Raw genomic sequence first — 20,736 nt, forward strand, 5'->3', positions numbered from 1 at the left:
CCTCATCTTCTCTGTATCAGAATTCCAAACAAATGTCCTCAGTTTATTCAGCATTTTAGTAAATAATTATATTTGTTTACATAATAAATCTATGCCAAACAATTGTAAAGATTGTGCTACTCTTGAATTAATTTGGGGGTGCCTTGCCTTTGTTTCATCTCACACTGTGTCATAATTTCAATTTACGTCATCTCTATGAGAGAGGAAGTCCCTGGGGAATGGGTGTGGGGGGCCTGAAGTATCCACAGGAAACCTTTGGTCAATTATTGACTAAACTGGGACCTAGAAGAAACCTACTGAGTAACTCCTGAAAAGTTAGAATAGTGGGGTTTGACAGTACCAAGTAAAGTAAATTCAAACGGTGTACAGTGACAAAAATGAATAAATGTTGACACAATATAAAAATAATGTCCTAAGGAATGAATTGAAAGAGGAAAAAGAGAAGGGAGAGAGGGAGGAAGAGAGAGAAAGTGAGTTTTCTTTGGGTGCTGGTTGACTGAGGTTGCTTTGTGAGCAGTTTTTAAAATTATAAGTTGCAGAAAAGTCTGAGAATGCAAAGTGACGACAACAGGGGTTTTGGATCAAAGGAGCAGCAGCACCGAGATGCAGCACTGCTGGCATTTGGCTGACTTGGAAACCCCGAGAAGCCTAGGGCTAGAGTGCTGTGCACTTGTGTATGTTCACGTTTATGAGTATGTGCACAATATGAGTATGTGTGTGTTTTAAGTCTAAATACAGAGATGCTTCTAGAATAATTTTCATATTTCCAGAAATAATGTCTTTTTATTCACCATCCCAGGCAACTTTCCTTTGTGTGTCTTGCTTTCAGCTATCTCATACAACATGTAGCACTATAGTGATGGAACAATTTTAGCTGCCATTTGTGGAGCGAGCCTGCCTACCTTATACTTTGACCTTTGTTTTTCTTTGTCAGTTTCACTTTTATAACCAACCCACTGTCTCCTGGGTCAGACTTCTGCAAGTCCTGCACCTTCTGTATACTCTTTCACCTCCTCCTCTCTCCCTTCTTGGTCAAAATCTGTCAAGAGCCAATGAGAAAGTGCAGCTGTCCAGGCGTATGAAAAATTCCATCACAGTGATAAACAAAATCAATGTCATTGAAAGGAAAGATGACTGGATACTGAAAAAGAAATAGTTAATGAAAACCATTGTGTAACAGATGCTATCTTAGTTACTTTTCTCTTGTTTCTGGGAAAAAATGCCTGACACCCCAAATTAAGGAAGGAAAGGTTTATTTAGCTCACAGTTTATGGAGGTTTCAGTCCAAATCAGCTGGCTCCAAGGCAGAGTGGCATGGCTGAGGGACAGCAGTTCATGGCAGCAGAAAACAGAAAAAGCAACAGGAGCAAAAGGAGAGGAGCGGGCCTCTCTTCCTTCCCTTATATTGTAGGCAGGGTACCTGCCCTAGGGCACATGTAGCACTCACACTGTTAATCCTAGCACTAGATGATGAACCAGTCACAAACTCTAGATTCAACAGCTTCCAAAAAGCCCACCCCCATGACCTCCTGAAGCTTTGGGGGAACATCAAGACACAAACCATAATAGACACATTGAAACATTCCTAGGACAAGGCTTTTAGTGCTTTGGGGGCCTGAATATAGATGGCTAGGTAGACTGATGTTGAAATCATGGAATTAGAGGTTAGAAAATCATCCTTGAAGGGAGAAGTATATGTTGATGTCAAATATATCTTTCCATCCTAGGCCCAAACCTGCACCACTGACTGCTGAAATACAGCAAAAGATTTTACAGTTGCCAACATCTTGGGACTGGAGAAATGTTGACGGTATCAATTTTGTGAGCCCTGTTCGAAACCAAGGTAAATACTACTACTAATAATAATAATAATACTGTCTGAGTTTTTATTAATTTATTCTTAACTATTCAGTATTTGTTACATAACAGCCTGTGGCTTGGTTTAGGGGATATGGAAATTGGATGGGCATGACCCATTTTAGTAAAGACATGGAAAATATCTGCCCTGTGAATCCTCACTGCTTCCTCTTGTATCCATTGACAACCCTGAGTAATAGATAAGCTATCCACGTGAGCTCGGCACGCCTTTAACATCCTTCTCAGTACATGTTTCAGGTAGCTCACAGCAACCAGGATGATAAGGAAACCAAATCATTTGCCCCTCCAGTAGGAGAACCTGTTGTGGAGACAAAGAATTGTATATAATTAAAATTGGCCTTTTTTCTGCAAGTAGTTTGCTAAAATCCTTCTTTGCCATCTGTCCTCCCATTCCCCCCATCATTTGGTCTTTAATTATTATATGAGCCCAGAAAATACATATTTAAGTTTTTGTCCTGTGTTTTCTGAGCTTCATAAGAACATTTTCATTCACATCATATCAGAATATGTACCTTGTGGTGTTATGCCAGTTCCTGAGTCATGCTCTGGAAGCAGAGCTCAGGATTGCTAAATAATTGAGTTTTATCAATTATTTTCAGAAATTTGATATAGTATGACTTGAACTTCTTTTATGTTCACTTGTCAGTGAATTATCTTAGTTTCAGCAAACAGTTAGTTGGAGAATCATTTTTGGGTTCCGAAGTGTCATTCCAACAAAGGTTTAGGTTTTGGAGTTCTGGTTTTTTCACTAGTGATGCTCAGTTTAAGTCTGCACGTATTCCAAAACCTAAGAGCTCCAGAACCTGAAAATGTCTGGTCACACGCATTTGGGGTAAGGAATATTCAACCCATACTCAGGTTTATTTCTCTGTTCACTTTAAAAAGAGTAGTTTACATGCTGGATGTGTTTCTATAAAAAAAATAGTTGTATAACATTTGCTGTAGGGAAACTCTCTAATTAGTGTATTTTGGAAGGATTATAAATTTGTAATACCAAAGGATAAATTCTTTTCCTTGCTCCTAAAAATGTACTGACATCAACCTCTTCCACTTCTGCTCTTTCATCACCTGTTCCTTTAAGCTCCAGTTCTTGTGGATTCTGGGTGGGGCACTTTAAGCAGGTATAGCAGCCAGTCAGCAAGTCTCTTGTCCTTCCTCTGACACCAGCTATCTCGTCCCTTTGCCTTTCTGCCAGTTATTCTAGGACTCATCCACCGTAGAGAAGTGTAGATCCTCAGATTATCCCCTCTTTCTCTGTTTCTTGGAGACAGCTTTGGAAAGGTGAAATTAGAAATGATAAAAATTTGAATGTGATTGAGAAACAAAGAGAAAGTGAAAATAAAGGGTTAATATTAGGAGAAGATTAAAATGCACTCCATCATTGAACAAATCCTCTGTGCTTATTTCGGAAGAGTAAGTAAATGATACAAATCATGTCTTAACTTATTATGGAAGGCCTGGCGTGTTAGTGCTCCATCATGTGAGTTACTGATGATATAGTTTTGCGTCTCTTGTTGCTTATAGAACACTTAATCTAAGTCAGAATGTTTTTATAATGGCAGAGAGTATAAAGACTAATATGGTACAGTCATTGTCCTAGAAATTTAAAATTTAGGAAGATTTGCACACAAAACGTTAAATGTGACAACTCCTTTCAATGAAGAATTTTTAAAATTCAGTGAGAGAACAGGATAGGTCAGAAGGAAAAGTTTAATTCTGTTCCCTTCCCAAGAGAAAGATTGACAAAGGATATGAGACAATAATTCAGGGGAAGGAAATTAGACTTTCTAAAACAGAATTCTTTGACCTCAGTTTTTTTGTACCTTGGTAAAAGCTATTATTGTCTCCATGTATCCTTCTCTTAAAGTGTTATGAATATAACTTGTACAAACAAATGGCAATTTTAAAGCACAAAGCTTGGATGGATTAATTGCTTTGAATTGTACTATCATGTCAAGTACTTGAGGAAACCATATATAAAATGTTCCTCTTTTACTTTCTTTCTGTTTTTTTTTTTTTTTTTTTTGCACTGTAGATTAGGAAAGAACACTTAGTTTCTCTTCCTCCTAATTGCACTACTTGGAAATTTCCACTCACTTTAAAAATACCAGTGTTCTATGTAATTCTGAATTCTGAGTTAGCCACGGTTAAGAGAATACACAACATTTCTCTCTGAAGAGTAACCCAAGATGATAGAAAGAAAATGTTGGAAGGACACGTGAGCTTTCACCTTTTTACCTGAAAACAGCCTTAAGAGCAAATCTAATTGCTAGATGTACTTAGGGGTGTGAGAGGGAACAACAGCTAGGAAACCGGATGAGATGGACTTCTTTGTTCTCCTCTCATGGTGCTGTCTTCACAGTGCTGCCTTCAGCGATCACTGTGTGTGAGACAGGAGTGGCTGTAATGGGTCACATTAACCAGCAAATGCAGCATGTTTTCCTAATATTTACAATCATTTACAATTTGGAGTTAAGTGCTGTTTATTTGAGTAGAAAGGAAGGGATTTTAAATTATCTGCTCCACCTGATCTATCCTGAACACAAGATAAAAAGAAATTCCCAAAGGTCTCATGACCTGCCCTGGGTCACACAGTGAAACAAAGGAGGGAAAGAAGAGAACGTAAGTCCATATATTTTTATTGCATTGTAATCCTCTTAATGGGTAATAGTCTCCTCTGTTTGTTTTTGGTGAAGTGTTGTTGTTTTGCATTTTTGAAAATCCAGATCTCACTAGTTCTGGGTTGGCCATGACCTGGTGATACCCTGCATGGGCTTCTCAGAGGGTTGGGATCGTGGACTAGGCCTGTGTGTCACCAGTCCAGCTGATAATGTTCCTTTTTGAGTCTAGCCAAGCCTTGCCTTTTAAAATGAGGCCGTAGGGACCTTGACAGCTGACCTTCTGCTTGAGGGTTATCTTCTGTCCTATTCCTCTGATTTCTCTATTAACAAAGAACATTCTGAAGCCTTGAATATGCTGGTGGCCCATCCCTTCCATAGTGTTTGAATGCCAGATAATGAGGGCTTAATGATTCACGGTGAAAGATTATTTCCGTGGCTGCTGAGAAAGCAGGATGCTAAGAAAGCAAGATGGCCAAATGGGACCCTTTCCCAACTCACTTGGAATGTAAGTCTGATGTTTGTATAAGACTTTGGTTTCTCGTGAAGGGAGCAACAGCTTTGGCTGTGTGTTCCCCTGACATTCTATCATATGTAAGAGAGGTCCTAAATGCAGTATTACCTGGATTGTTTGAAAAACAAAACATTTAAGTGTCTTTCTATTCAATGACTATGACAGGGACAGAAATTCTGAAAGTGCTTTAAAGTAAATTCAGACTTACAGACTGCAAAGGACACTCATCCTGCAGTAGGAGATGTAAGGCTCCCAGCATCGGCCATCTGTGGTTAGCTGTGTGACCTTGGGTGGGTCATGGCTCCTTTCTGTGCCTCACTTCCACATCATCAAGTGATTAGGTTGCATAGGAAATGGATTCAGGCCCTCTTACAAAGGTTTCTTTTCTGATCTCCATGACTGAGATATGGTACAAAAAGAGTACATGGTATGGATAAGTTTGAGACATGTTTTAGAGAGAGAATTTTGAGGAGCATCAGGAATGATAGGTTTTAATACAAAAACGACTCTAGAAATAAGGTTGCATGTTTCTTTTCACTTTATTTCTTGGGAATAAGTATGTATCTGTTATTCATTCCTTGACTCCTTTCCACAAACAAGTGTTGTTTCTTCATTGCGTCAGGCTATTTCCTCTGAACACTGAAGCAAATGCACAGTTTACTTGGAGGGAAATGATTTAAGTATTTCAAAGAGTGTTTCAGACATTAGTGGCCGAGCATAGAACACCCTGGCTTTCCTTTGCCTCTGAGGGCCACAGATCATTATCTGGAGCAGGGAAAAAAGGGCCCCTAGTAATGTTCTGAATGCCTAATACCTTTGAATACTTTTCTTTCTAAAGAAGGTAGTTGCTAAAGCACTAATTGAGATTTACTAAAGATACTTCTTTTATGTAGAATGAGTAATTAGAATTATATAATTGACTGTTCATAATGGAATTCATAGGGGATATTCACCATTCAAATCATTCAAATAATTTGGTAAAACTAATATTAATAAATTTAATAACGTGCTCTTTGTGTAGGATTTACCTTGGATTTAGTACAAGCATCTTTCCATGTAATTTTTGTGGCCATGACAGAAGTGAAAGAAGTAAAATAATAAAGAAGAGGTGAAATAACAGATATTAAATAATAATTTAAAATTCTATGTACTTTTCTTTCAAAATCTGTTAACAAGTGGAAGCCCCAGTTCTGATGCCTAAATTTTCTTGTATCTATATCTTTTACCAACATATTTTGAAAAAAAATTCATATAGATTATCTCATGATACAATACAACATGTTTTTCCTTTTCTTGAATAGCAACTGTATTCCTAGCAGATAACTTGATTTTGTCCTTCAGATAGCAGGGAGGTATTTAATATAGGTAGGCTTCTCTTCTACCCGACCTTCTCTTCCGCCCTAACTTTTCATCTTCTGACTGTCTGCACCTTCTCATTGCCTACCTTGCATACACTATTCATCAGTCTAATTTCTCTTTTACCTTTCTTGGGCTGTCTTGTGTCTGGCTCCTGCATGCAGGTTAAGTCTAGCCCTCCAAAACGTACCACACCTGTGCGTTCTCAGGGCTAGTTCCACCCAACATACTTTAAAAATGCTGCTTGTCGTAATCTGTTCAAGTTGCTACATTTAAGAAACAGTCAAACAGAGTGGCTTATGGAAACAATAAAAATTTATTTTTCATACTTCGAGAGGTAGAAAATTCAAGATCAAGGTGCCAGCAGTCCTTAGTCTCTGGTGATAATCCACCTTTGGGCTCCTGTAGACTGCCTTTTGCTGTGACCTCACACATTAGAAGGGAGACGAGGGGCTGGGGATTTAGCTCAGCGGCACAGCGTCTGCCTGGCAAGCACAAAGTGGTGAGTTTGATTCTTGAAAAAAAAAAAAAAAAAAAAAAAAAAAAAATAGAAGGGAAGCGAGATCTCTCTGGATGCTCTTTTAAAGGGCACTGATAATATATAACCTTGGGGTTGGGATTTCAACATGAGTTTTGGGGGACATAAGTATCCCATGCACTAGAGATATTTACAAGCCCAGGTCACGTGTATCTATCCAAAGCTTCTTCTCAATATGATGGCTTACAATTTTGTAGACATAAATCTTTTTATCATCACCAAGAATACTGTCAAATGGATCTCATATATCGTATTTGTTATTGAATCTTCTACTGTATATTGTGAGCAACCTTATGAACAACAACATTTATATATGGTGCATCATATCCACTCAGGTTTTTGTATGATTTATCAGATGTCTCTTGGAAACTAGTTGTGTTTCTTTTCCATCTGCAGAATCTTGTGGAAGCTGCTACTCATTTGCTTCTGTGGGTATGTTAGAAGCAAGAATCCGTATATTAACCAACAACACTCAGACCCCAATCTTGAGTCCTCAGGAGATTGTATCTTGTAGCCAATATGCTCAGGGTAAGTGTTATTATATCTCAGCGTTATTTTATGAACTATTTACCTGTATATAGTTGGCTATCAATAGTGAAGCAAAAGGATACCACAGTAAAGAGAGCAGTTTCTGCAGTGCAAAACCTAGGTGCATATGTCACTTGCTGATGGATGGTTTCTCCTGGAGTTTATTGCAACATCTTGCAAAATGTCTATAGTTATACATTAAGTGAGTACTGCGTCTTATATACATGACCTAACAGTGCTCAGAAACATGAGAAGAAGGTATTTCCCCATCTAGCAGAAAAAGATTTATATTGGGTGCAAGAAGATTTATAATATTTTGAAGGTGATTCACCTTGTGAGTATTAGAGTTTTGATTTCAGCCATGCTCTCGCTCCAAAACCTAGTTCTTATTAAAACCATACTAATAATGATTTCTTCTTTAAGTTCTGTAATTAGGCTTCCAGAATCACCATGTTTATCTAGGAAGACCAGCTATACTCATGAGTCCAATTCAGAGAGAAATATTACTATTTCAACATTTTCCATTGTCAGCCCTAGATTTGGCCACTGGAAAGTTCACTAGCTCTCCAGTGAAAACACTGTCAAATGATTAGTTGTCAGTGAACCTTTCATTCTTTCTGAAATACTTAGCAAAAACCAGCCATGTGAGTGCTAGGCTTATCCTAGTGTATCGAGTTGGGCCTCATCCTCATGATGCTTACAGTTAATGGAGAGATATAGGATTTAAATAACTATAATGATGAAAGGAACCAAGATAATAAAAAGTACAAGATTATGGACTTGTATCATAGACTTAGGTCTCACAGGGAAATGTGACTGTTGGCAAGAGACTGCCAGGGAGGATTTACTTGAGGAAGAGCTGAGGTGTGCATCTGCTATTTAATAGTGGTCGTAACCATTAAATTTTAGTTTTTGCATGAAGTCATGTGTTTATCCCCTGAGGAAAGTACTATTACTATTCATATTTTATAGATAAGTAAACAGAATTACAGAGAAGTTAAATTCTTCGCACAGCTTCGGATTTGAACCTGTATAAGCTTCAGGGTGTCCCCAGTTAGCCAGTATGTCACAATGACCTTCCAGCTTGGGTGCTAAATAAATATTTGTAAAACAGACAGGGTGAGAGGATGCTTAGCTGGACGTCAAGCAGATGGATGAATGAAGTGGCATGTAAGCTAAGAACACCTTTCCAGGGGTAACAAATAAAAAATAATGAATTAGAGAAGAAAAAAATAGGAAGTGGTACAATTTCTTATGCACTCTTTTCTAATAAGTCATTGCGTGTTTATTCACATTCAGGTTGTGAAGGTGGTTTCCCATACCTCATCGCGGGAAAGTACGCCCAAGATTTTGGGCTGGTAGAAGAATCCTGCTTCCCCTACAAGGGCACTGATACGCCTTGCAAAATGAAAGAGGACTGTATGCGTTACTACACCTCTGAGTACCACTACGTGGGGGGGTTTTATGGGGGCTGCAATGAAGCCCTGATGAAGTTGGAACTGGTCCAGCATGGGCCCATGGCGGTTGCTTTTGAAGTCTACGATGATTTTATGCACTACCACAAAGGGGTCTACCACCACACTGGGCTGAGAGACCCTTTCAACCCCTTTGAGCTGACAAATCATGCTGTTCTGCTCGTGGGCTACGGCACAGACTCAGTCAGTGGGAGGGATTACTGGATTGTGAAAAACAGCTGGGGCACAAGCTGGGGTGAGAACGGCTACTTCCGGATCCTCAGAGGCACTGATGAGTGTGCAATTGAAAGCATAGCAGTGGCAGCCACACCCATTCCGATGCTGTAGGATACACTTCCCAGTATTTTATGCGGGTCATCTTCAATTAAGAAAAGGATGGATTGATTCACAGACTTCTGCTGTTTATAAGAGCAATTTCATAAGTGTACAAATAAGTTTCTATGAAGTTTTTTGCCTTTAAAATTAAAAACACCCTGGATTTTTAAAAACCTTCTATCAGCCACTGGCCTGATTTTCTCCAAGTACTTGGTGAAGTAAGATTTTTGAGAGTGATGTTTAAACTGACAGATAATAGATTTTGCTAATCTTTTGATATACACAGATGTTATATTTTTTCAATTTATGTGACAGCACAAGCCTAAAGTTTTCATAAATGTGCAAGTGATATCTACTGTAGCATTTTTATTCATGCTTAAGAGACTTTTTACCATTGACTCCACTTCTGTCACCTCAGAAAATACTTCTTAAAGAAGGAAAAATATTTGAATAAATTAAGAATAAAAAAGCCATTATCTTTTATGAGAATCCCTAGTGAACTCTACAGTCTTCCTTGGATATTTGATAGGCCAGAAGTCATAGAGGGAGGAAGAAAGAATTTTGATGAAAACTGTGTATTGGTTTAACTGTTTCTGATGGTACGTATTTTATGTATGTTGAATGAGCATTTATCAGTGAGCAGTATTGCTTAACGAGTGGCTTAGATTTTGACAGCTCTTTGGGATCTCCAAGGGTATTTCAGAATGTTATGAAACCTCTCTGCTGAGTAAACTTCTACTACAAATAGTGTTCCAGGCAAATTAAATAGTCAGTGCTCTAAAATAAGAAGTCCATTGGATTTCAAAATGACCAGAAAGATCATACACTCTCACAACCTCTTTGCACAAATAAAGATACCATAGCTTTGAAAAAGAGCAAGTGCCACATCCTAGGTCACACAGCTGGTCAGCGATGGAATCATGATTAAATCTTCCTAATGCAGCGTCCTAGGTTGCCTTAGAGCACATCTCACCTGAGCATCTATAATCACCAGGCATATTGGCTGTGTGCTTGGAAATTTCACCTTGACATTCTACATCTCTTAGTTTAGTATCAAACCTCATGTATTTTTTTTTGTGGTACACAATCCTAAAACTACAGTTTTGCTATACTTAAAATGGCACTGCAAGACTATGCCCTATGCTCAAAGTGTGGCTTCTTGGGCCTCTCCCATCTGCCTCATGCTTTTGAACTTTGACCACACGCCGACAAAGAAGCAGACACTATAATTATAAGTACAGCAATGGCTCTTATCATTGGAAGGCCTTTAACAAGGTATGCTTTCTTTGTTACTGTTTGAATGTAATTTTAGTTCATATGTGTGTGTGTGTGTGTGTGGTCTTGCTGATACATGAAAGTGCAGATAGGCTAAAAATCAAGCTTGTTACTTTTCACTAAAATTTATAAAGATACTACCTGTTTAAATCTTAATTTTCACAAATTAAGATTTAGATGTAAGCATGAGTTTATCTTCTGGTTGACTAGTTGGACTGTAGTCAGCAAACTTGTGTCAGAGCTACTCATTTAAATGCAGAGCACCTGTACTCTTGCATGATTTCATGAGTGTGCTGTCTGTACTCTAAAGGAAAATTATTGGCATTAGTCATTAAATGCTTTAGGAAAATTTAGGAGGCTAAATATAGGTGTAAACCTAACTGGCTGTGGGAACCAGTCCTTAAAAGCATGATTATTTGGAACAAGCAATGATTGGAAGATGCTGTACATTTTCAGAGGTTACAAATGGAATTGCCAAGACCAAGAACTCAAGTTTTAGAGCCTGGTAGTGTGTACATGGACACAGCTCTTCCTATAAAGCACATCACTTCTTTCTTCCTACTGTATTCATTAAGACAGTTCTTTAGTGGATGGTTCCATAAGTCATATAGTTAGACTGTTGATCTATACAAAAAGCAAGTTTCATTACCTAAAATTTGTTTATATTGGTGCTGTTTGAAATATAATCAGAATGTTGACAAATTGAGCTCTGGAAACAATAGGATGAGACCTGTGATTCATCTCCTTAAAGACATTCTCAGAAAATCTACAGGAAAGCACACACAGATGGCATGACAAGCCACCAGGGAGAAAAGAAAAGTTGCACTCTGGAGCCATAGTGCCTGGTAAGATTCCGGTTCTGACACTTGCTGTGAAATCCTAGACATTTTCCTGAGCCTGCTTTTGCTTCTGTTTCCTCCTGTGTTTCATGCTGTTCACCAGATAATGGAGTTATCGCTCACTGTGAATGCTCTGTCTTTATGCTCCTGTGAGTGCAAGGAAGGAAGCAAATGGATTTGCATTTGTAATTTTAAATGACAATGCTTGCCAGCTAATGTCAAGCCTCTCTCGCCCTAAGTAGGGAACCTAAAAAGGATTTAGGTTCTACAGTTTTCCTGGTCATCCACACTTGCTCAACTCTATCCAACTTCCAACCACTGAACTTAGGAACTGAGTAGAATTAGGAAAGGATATAAATACTACTTCACAGAGTTCTCAGAGAATCCAGTGCTTTCACATGCACAAAGCATGTAGAACAGTGGTTGGCATGGGGTGGGAGTATATAAGAATTAACTGCTACTCAGGTGATCTTTTCCTGAATTTAAATGGTAAAATGATATTTTGCTATGGAAAGCATTTAAGGTTAATTCTACCCTACTACAAGAGGGTTTATGAGGTTTCTTTTTTAAGTGAGGACCCCACAGGGGAGACACACACAAGAAAAACCGCAAGAAAAAATACTTACAAACTAAATTAGGGAGAGCATTTTGGTTAGGGAGATTATGCTGCTAGCTGTGGGGATGTTAGTGGTAGTGTCTCCTAAAGTGGCCAAATAAACATTACTGGGTTCAGTTGTTCTCCTGTCCTTCTGGAGTTAGATTGTAGCATCTCATCTCCAAGAATTGAACAAAATGAGCAAAGAGCAGTGGGAAAACCTGCCTCTGCAGACTGAGCCAGGGTGGAGTAAAATCTGAGTAAGAGAGAAGTGAGAAAAAGTGGGCTATGCATCTTGGGCTGAGAAAAAAGAAAAAGCAAGATAAAAGTACATCCTAGAGAATGCAGGTTTGTTATGAGGAAAGCCACGATAGCAAGCTCTTTTTGGCATCTGTGTCCTTTTATACTGTCCAAATCTTGAGGAAACCCACAAGAACTCTTCTATATTTGGTCCTGAGAGGCAGTGCTGGGATTCCATGCCTCAGGCTAACATCAGATGTAGGTCATCCTACCGAAAACCTGCTTGAGTTCTCAAGGGAAGTGCAGGTGCAGGACTTTGGGAGCTGTTCTGCATATGTGTTCTTCAGGAATGTTGTAATTAACAGATCACACCTACTTCCCCAGCCAGCTTGGCCATGCCCTAATTGCCTATCTCGGGGAGAAAAAAAGATCAAGTTTGAGAGTTGAAGGGACCTCTTAGTAACAAGCCCCTTGCAGAGTAAATCTACTGCAACATTGAAGTGAAAAAGGTTAAGGTTGATCTAAGGTTATAACAGTTGATTTTCCTATTCTAACTCTCAATAGCATTAAAATAAAGTAAGCACAAAACAGTTACACAACATTAGGTCCTGAAGGTGTTATAGTCCACCTCTGCTCTTGAATAAAACCAGAGGTAAAGTGGCATGCCTGAGTTCTAGCTAGTAAAGGTAAATATAGACTTCAGTATGCCCAGAACATTTTACTGTACCAACTAAGAAAAAAATGTAAGAACTCTAAGTGTTGTGAGGCATATATTCTATTTATTCTGTGAAATCATTTCTAAGATCTTTTTCAGCTCCCAGAAATCCTCTTCTCTTTTTGGGGGCAAGCATTCCATACTCATTCGATCTATAGGTGGTGGCTTAGAAGCTTTACTTGAATAGTTTCCTTTTAAATAAAACGATGTTAATGGTTATATCTTTTAACTACTAAATGCTTGTTTTCCTGAAGTGAAATTTCCTGACCAAAATTGCAGAGCTACAGATATATGGGGATCTTCTGCTCCGGCGGGAAGTATGGTAACTTGATGGAGTGGACGGGTGATGGCAGGTAGCCAAAGGGCCTAATGAAATAGTAGCTGTACTCTATTGACCTTATTGAATTGTAATTCCGATTGGAAGAACATGCTTTCCTGAAACTGCCTAGGCTATAAAATAATTGAAACCTTAGCAAACCTGACCGTGCCATTTGTTGCCCTCACGGTAACAGCCAACAAAAATCACAGAAGACAGAGTTGCTTTCAGAAAGAAAATGGCACCCATGCCTTTGTAAGTGCTTTATTATTCCTTTCAGAGGTTTATTTATAAAGATCCGTGTTCTACCAATACCTTTTAGAAGTAAGCGTAAGTAACTAATTTAACCTCTCCTCTTCCAACTTTATGCCTGTGATGCTGATGTAATACTTTGATTTTGAACTTTCTGTCCTGAAAGAAATTTGCTTTTGAAATTCAGTTTTGAAGGCTGTTAAATGGGGGCAGTGTGATAAATTCACATTCCTCAAATTGAGGAAAAAAACTAGCAGACCTATTCTCCTTTTAATGCAAAAGGTCTAAAGAGATTGAAATCCTAGCAATCAATTGAAAAGAAATAAATTAGAGAAATAACCTTCCCTTGAGGGAAAAAGGGAAATGCCATGTAACTAAGGTTGTACATTAAAGTAATCATTTAGATGGTTTTTTTCTGTAATATATTTTCTGATCCTTTAAAGGTATTGAATGGTTTCAGCATAGTTTAAGATAAATGATAGGAAATGAATGTTTTGTGTCATATTTTATGCCCCCCATTCTTTCTTATGGAGTTTCTGGAAAGCAAAAAGAAAAGCCCCATTTTTCCTTAAGATTGATTATTCACGTGCCATTGTAAGAAGACACTATCCCCAAAAGATAGCAGGCATGCTCCTACTCCTGCAGGCTAAAACTGAGTGGAGTCAAAATCATACAACTAAGAGAGTAAACAATACAGCATTATGCCACAAAAGTATCAGACCTTAAAGTCAGACAGTCCTGGCTGTGAATCTATGATCCACCAGTGTTTGATATTTTTCAGTTTGTTCAGTAATTGAAGAGAAATCTCTAACTGCCTGTGTCTTTAGTTATGAATAGGTGATGTTAGTTTCTAGTTTTAAAGGGTCAGTGCTGGGAATATGGCTCAAGGGCACAGCACCTACCTGGCAAGCACAAGGTCCTGAGTTGGATTCCCAGTACCAAAAAAACCAAAATAGTTTTAAAGGATCGTGGCAAGTTCTGAAAAGCAATGAGTGTTCTTTATATACTACATATCTTGTTTTTAAAAAGAGGGTTAAAGTGCTCTATGAAGATGCAATATAAAATAAGTTAAAAATAAATGAATGAACTGAATTGAAGGAAAGTGAAGGGGAAGAAAGTAGGAAATGACTATGAACAAAAGTCTGATGCTCACCCTTCTGGAGTTGTTCTCACCTAGAGGCAGTTTGCTCCTCAGGGCCATTTGACAGTGTCTGAAGATCTTTGAGATTGTTACATTTGGGGGTAGGGGAGCATGATACAGTATCTTGTTGGTGAAGGCCAGGTATATCGCTAAACATTGTGTAAGTGCAGGACAGTCCACCATGTAAAGAATTATTTAGCCAAAATATCAATAGTGCTGATGTTGAAAATGCTACATTAACCGTATACTGACTCCCTTGTGCTCTTTCCTAGCACCAACATGACTGTTACAGACTGTGGAGGATAGAGAGAATTATCTGAGTTGATTTTATCTGACAAACTTCCAAAAAGTGTACAGAACTTTGAGCTGAGCTTTCACAAGCCAAAAATAGAAGTAAAATGCATATGCAACCACCAGCATGGGAGAAAGTATGAACAATGAGACAGAACAAAAGTAGCCCTTTAGTTTCAGGATGACAGACTGAACCTCTTTCGCCCAATGGGTAGGAACTCCTTCCCACTGACCTTATGTTTAAAAGATATATAATTTATTAAATGCACAGCTATACTTTGTGAGAGAGAGGTTCATTTGTGGACAATAAATTGCATTAAATCTTCATTAAAATGGAAAAGTATAGGAATAATTGTAGGGTCATGTATGTGAGAAAGTCTTGCCATAAAATGTGACCACACCATTCAACTTATCAAACGTCTTATCAAGCAAAGAATAAGAAGGAAGATTAAAGCATTTTTACTTTAAGAAAGCATTTGGTTAAAGCATTGATCCTTTACTCCTGGCAGTTAATGGGCCCTTTTGAGACTGATGAAAACTATAGATCCTTTCCCAAGAAAAATGCCCATACTCCTACAGTTTGTAAAAAATTTTATCAGGTTCATTGAAGCTTATAAAAGCCCTGGTGCTATAAACTTCTCTGTATACAGGTAATTTTTCTCCTAGTCAGTAGTTAGTCATCCCAAAGTTCAGCTAGTTTTGCTGTTTCCTTTCACTTACAGGCAGGGAAGAACCACTGAGAAGGCTTGGCAGGTAGAATTTAAGGCACTGTACCAGTTAGATAATAGGTTTGAACTACAACCCACTGGGTGACAGATGTGTTTGGGACTGAGCTCCCCATTTGTTCTGAAACCATTGTGGTTCCCTTGGCTCCTGTTCCTTCTTAGTTTCTCTGAAGTTGGGATGCAGTCCCATTATCATCATCACTAGAGACCACACTGTTCAGGGAAATCTCGTACTCCTGAGAATGGAGGGAGCTTCTGCACCTTGCACAGTTGGAATGCCATCACTGTGCTGCTGTCAGCCACAGGAACCGCATGATGAAGTCCCACAGCCCCTCCCCTTGAAACTCATTGCTACATCCTTACATTGACTGCCACAGAACCAGCTTCACTAGGGAACATTTCCAATGGAAAAATTGTGTTTTATGTTTGCACTCAACTATTTCTGTCTTAATAAGTGTATCAGTCAGGGTTTACTAGAGGAACAGATATAATACAAGATAAACAAATGTACAAGGAATTACAAGTTTGGCTTACAATGGTCAGCTACAGAGTTGGATGAGGAAGCATGCAGAGGGTGTCTGCATGCTGGAGATTGAAGAGCCCAGCCCCGGGCCTGGAGCTTGCTGCAGTGTCCATGCAAGTCCGTATCAAAAGGCTGATGGGTCTGTGACGGAATGCTGAAGAATCTATGATGAAGGCCGGAGAGCTAACACCAGAAGGCTGAAGAGTCCAGACGGAAGCCCAACAGTCTGCACCAGAAGCCAGGAGACGACCAAGCTGAAGGTGAAGACCCAGAGCTCCTCTGAAGAACCAGCAGCCAGTCCTTCCTCAATTCCTTTTATTATGCAGTCTACCCGCTCTGGGGAGGTGGGGGTGGTCCTCCACACCCACACCCTCTGCATGCCTGCCTCTTGCACAGGCTCAGGATGAATACAAATTAAGCACCCTGACCCCTTCTGAGTTGCATAGTTAACCTTCTAAACTTCTCAAATTAACACAATAAACAACATCCCAGAAGGGAAAGGGCATGTCCTTTTCACCCCAAGAGGCAGATCTGCTGAGTCACTTAGCCAAACCTCTAGACTCCCCAAGTTGGCACAATGTATCAACCATAACAATAAGTAGTGATAATAATAGCTACCATTTACCAAGGTCTCACTTTGTACCAGGTGATATGGTAAGCCTTTTACATACGATGTCTCATTTAAATCCTTATAAAGATCCTGTTTTATAGATAAGGAATAGGACTAGTTAAGTAACTTGTACCAAATCACAGAGCTCACACATTTACTTGGGACTTGAACCCACACCTCTTTTTCCTAGAATAGTAACTCTTAACTATCTGTACTTCCCTCCAGATGTCCTTCCTATGACTTCCCCTGGGGTGTGTTGATTTTTTCAGGCCCTAGTTTTCTTTTGCTCTTCCTTTTCTTCTTGTAGGAATCTCTCATATTTGCACAAATCCCAAGGTCTAAGAATACACTTTCAGCATCTTAAAATATAAATAAAAGAAGGATTGGTCCACTTTCTGTTTGGGGTAACTTTTAAAGAAAAGAGGTTTATTTTGGCTCACAGTCCTGCAGGCTGGGAAGTCTAAAAATACCAGCTTCTGCTGAGGGTTCTGTCCTGCTTCAACTCATGGTGGAAAGTGGAAAGGAGCCAGACAAATATGAAAGAGACAAAGAGGGATGGACTTCCTTTTAATCACCCGCTCTTGTGACTAATCTAGTCATGTGGGGGCAAGAGCGCACTCACTGGAAGAGGTCACGAATCCAGTCATGATCCTCCACCCTTAGGACGCAAACAGCTTCCTCTACTCCATGCTTGTGATGCTGCTGCATTGAGGGCCATACTTCAGCCTTAGCTTTGGTGAGGACAGAACCCATCCAAACCATCGCAGGTGGCCTCACTTTAGAGAGAAGGTAAGTCAGAAAGGAGGCTGTGAGAAAGGAATGATAGGCCTTCTTTTAAGTATGTTGGCTTTTAGCTTTTCCTTTCAACAGGGGACTAATCAGAAATGTGACAGCAATTCACAGGAAGGATTCTGCAAACACAATGTTCAGCAGATTTTAACAATTTCTATAAACTCAAATAAAAGATATTTTCGATCAGTACACTCAGCCCTTCAAGGAAGAGTAGCTTATTTTACTTGGATGCAATAACAAAGGAGGTAATAAGGGGAGCAACAGTCCTTCTGATTGAAAATACATACATACATACATACATACATACATACATACATAAATAAAGGTAGAAAGATGGTTGATGCCCTTTCTGCTATATTTCAATTTCATGTCCCTCAGGACGCTGGGAGAAAGACATTAACCCAGAATGGGTTCACAGAACATATTTGGGTTCTCAGAAAGTTTTGATTCAATCTAGGCACTTGATTTCTTACTGTTTATTTGAACTACCCACTTTCTGGACTTTTGTAGTTTGCCATAATATAAGAATAAAGGAGGCCCAGCAGTTTTGGCATGAATTTCTATTGAAGTCACTTCAGAGCCCTTAGCCTGAGAAGTCCTGGCATTAAAAATCATCCATAAAACATCTTTTATGGGAAGACCCTCTGTTTTTGTTTTGGAGCAAGTTTGTGTAATTAATCACAGGATTATTTACAGTTATAAAAAGCTGGAAACAACCTAGAGGTCCGACAAATAGGAAATAGATCACTTATAGTACACAAGTTTGACAATAACATTAAGAAATATTCATGTCATAAAATGTGGGAAAATACTGTGTGTTATTATATAAAATGCCAATGGACATGTAGGGGCCTTCAAAGGGGCAGGAAGTTTATGAATCACTGAACAAGTTATGATCTTAATTTTTTTACATAAAATGGCTATAGTGTAAATAACAGACAATGTAATGACAATTTGCATGGCCGCATCAAATAAATATGCTCAAGCTTTCTTCCTTCACACAAAGACTGCCAACCTTTCACTTATGCAAATAGGACTCCACTTATTTCTTCTTTCAACAGCTAAGTTCCTTCAAAATAGATTCTTTCATCTCCTCACCTTGTGTTTTCTCGTCAGCCTATTAGAATCTGCCTTCTTCCAGGTCTTATCTTTGAAATTGTTCACATCAAGAGAAGTGAAATTCTCCTTACAGGAAATGGTTCTGTCTTTGTCTCAGCATTTAATATTTGGTCATGCCTAACCTTGCAATTCCTGCTTTTCTGATCTCTGAACTATTTCTTTAAAGTTTTCTTTGCAGGCTCCCAGTCTTTTATCTATTCGTTAAATTCTATTATTCTGTACCAAGTTTATTTTCCCATTACCACACATTGTATGAGGGAGCTTGCTCAGGCTTAGTGTACATAATCTGTGTACTTATGAGTTACAGATGCCTCCATCGCCAAAGCTCTTGCCTTAATTATGTCATGGCATAACAAATTTCTCCAGCATTCAGTGGCATAAACCAGTGTACTTCAGTGTTTTAGTTTCTTTGGGTCAGAAATTCAGGCACATTTTTCACCAGGTTCTTTGCTTTTTTCCCAAGGCTACTCAAAGTGTGAGCCTAGGGTCTATCCAGTGGTGGCAAAGCTATGGCATGAGTGCTGCAGGTGGCTGTTTGTTACCATTCAAAGCTCTCAAAGGCTCATCATCACTGGTCTACAGGAGAATGTGAAATTTCAATAGGAAAATCTCCTTCAGAGATGGTAAAAATAATTCAGTTTCTGCAGGCACTTGGATCAAGCCTGTTCTTTGCTGGTTGCTGGCAAAAGGCCATCCTCAGTGCCTTCGCATGTGGGCCTCTCCAGCATGACACTTTGCTGCATCAGAGGCTATGAGCTGTGAAAGCAGAGAAACTGCACTGGCAAGACAGGATTCACAACCTTTTGCAATGTAATCATGGAAGAGACATCTCAGTGTTTGTATGTGCTGTTAGAAGCAAATCACACAAGGCAGAGGGTACTGCATAAATTCTGAATGTCAGAAAATGGGGCCCATTGAGGACTCACTCACATAAGGGCTTCTGTGTTAGTCACTTTCCTGTCACGGACAAAGTACCCAACACCTACAGTTTAAGACAGAGAAGTTTACTTTGGGTCACAGTTTCAGAGGGTTCAGTCCAAAGTAACCTGGTTCCAAGGTGGAAAGGACATGGCAGGAAGGCCTAGTGGAGGAAAACTACTCAGCTTCTGGAAGCCAGGAAGCAGAGGGAGCCAACGGAGAAGCTGGGGTCAGTAGCATCCTTCTCCAGGTCACACGTCCAATGACCCACATCCTTCAAACAGGCCCCACCTTCTAACATCACATTTAACAATGTAACCCCATGAGACAATCATCTCCCCAAAGCCCACCTGTGAACATGTGATGCTTTCGGGGGATATTTTAGTTCTAACCACAAGAGCTGCCCACCATGACTATGACCCAGACCAATCTACTCTCTCACTGAGAAAAAAGTCATTATCTGATGCAACATGCACAGATCTGAACAAACATCTTTCCCATCCTCAAAGAAAGTTTATTTCTGGCTTTTTAATTAATGGCACCACCACTCACTAGTTTTCAAAATCAGAAACCTAGATATATTTGTCCTTCCTCCACATTCAATTAGTCTGACCTCCAACCAATTCTAAGTACCTGTTAGATCTGTCTCTCCATGTATGTTAATCCCAAGCCACTGTGGTCTGTAACTGGTGTCACTGTAATCTCCTGACAAAGCTTCCTTTCCCTACCCTCACCTTCTTCCAGTGCTTGCTAAAGCAGCTGTGCCACACTCCCGCTTAAAATCTTAATTGTCTCTCTATGGTGCAGGACTATTTCAAAGCAGATAGGGCTAGTAATTCCAGAGGTACAAACCCAATACATTTGTGGTTTTCATTATACGAGTTACAGAAATTAAACTTGGCAATATCTTTGTGACTAGTAGGGATATATACATCTTGAATGACCAATATGACAGGTAGATTGTTCTTTTTGAATAAAATCCAAACTCCTTACTGAGATGTAAGAAGTAGTTTAGCATAGACTCCCACGTAAGGGGAATATAAACTTGAAACACTGTATTTGGTTGAAGTAATGGCTGTGAGTTAGTTTTTAAAACATTATCTTCTTTAAAGGCTGCATACCTTGAAGATAGTCTGCCTTACTGTATAACCTTCCAAGCATTT

The 20,736-nt window shown here is 39.2% G+C and overlaps 1 protein-coding gene and 1 long non-coding RNA gene across 2 annotated transcripts in view; both read left to right on the plus strand.

Annotated features, from left to right (window-relative positions):
• Positions 1 to 9,711, plus strand: part of Ctsc (cathepsin C) — a gene marked incomplete at its 5' end in the record, with an annotated part of 30,277 nt that extends 20,566 nt beyond the window's left edge. The window contains 3 exon segments of the mRNA XM_013511971.1: positions 1,728 to 1,843; positions 7,301 to 7,432; positions 8,732 to 9,711. Coding sequence (XP_013367425.1) covers positions 1,728 to 1,843; positions 7,301 to 7,432; positions 8,732 to 9,234 — 751 coding nt within the window.
• A 7,040-nt stretch (positions 9,712 to 16,751) lies between these two features.
• Positions 16,752 to 20,736, plus strand: part of LOC106148034 — a 33,921-nt gene continuing 29,936 nt past the window's right edge. Inside the window, exon 1 of the long non-coding RNA XR_001233148.1 lies at positions 16,752 to 17,533. This is a non-coding gene — a long non-coding RNA (uncharacterized LOC106148034). The remainder of the gene's footprint in view (positions 17,534 to 20,736) is intronic.

The sequence above is a fragment of the Chinchilla lanigera genome, unplaced genomic scaffold (genome assembly GCF_000276665.1).
Source record: "Chinchilla lanigera isolate Chin_1 unplaced genomic scaffold, ChiLan1.0 scaffold00013, whole genome shotgun sequence".
Classification (NCBI taxonomy): domain Eukaryota; kingdom Metazoa; phylum Chordata; class Mammalia; order Rodentia; family Chinchillidae; genus Chinchilla; species Chinchilla lanigera.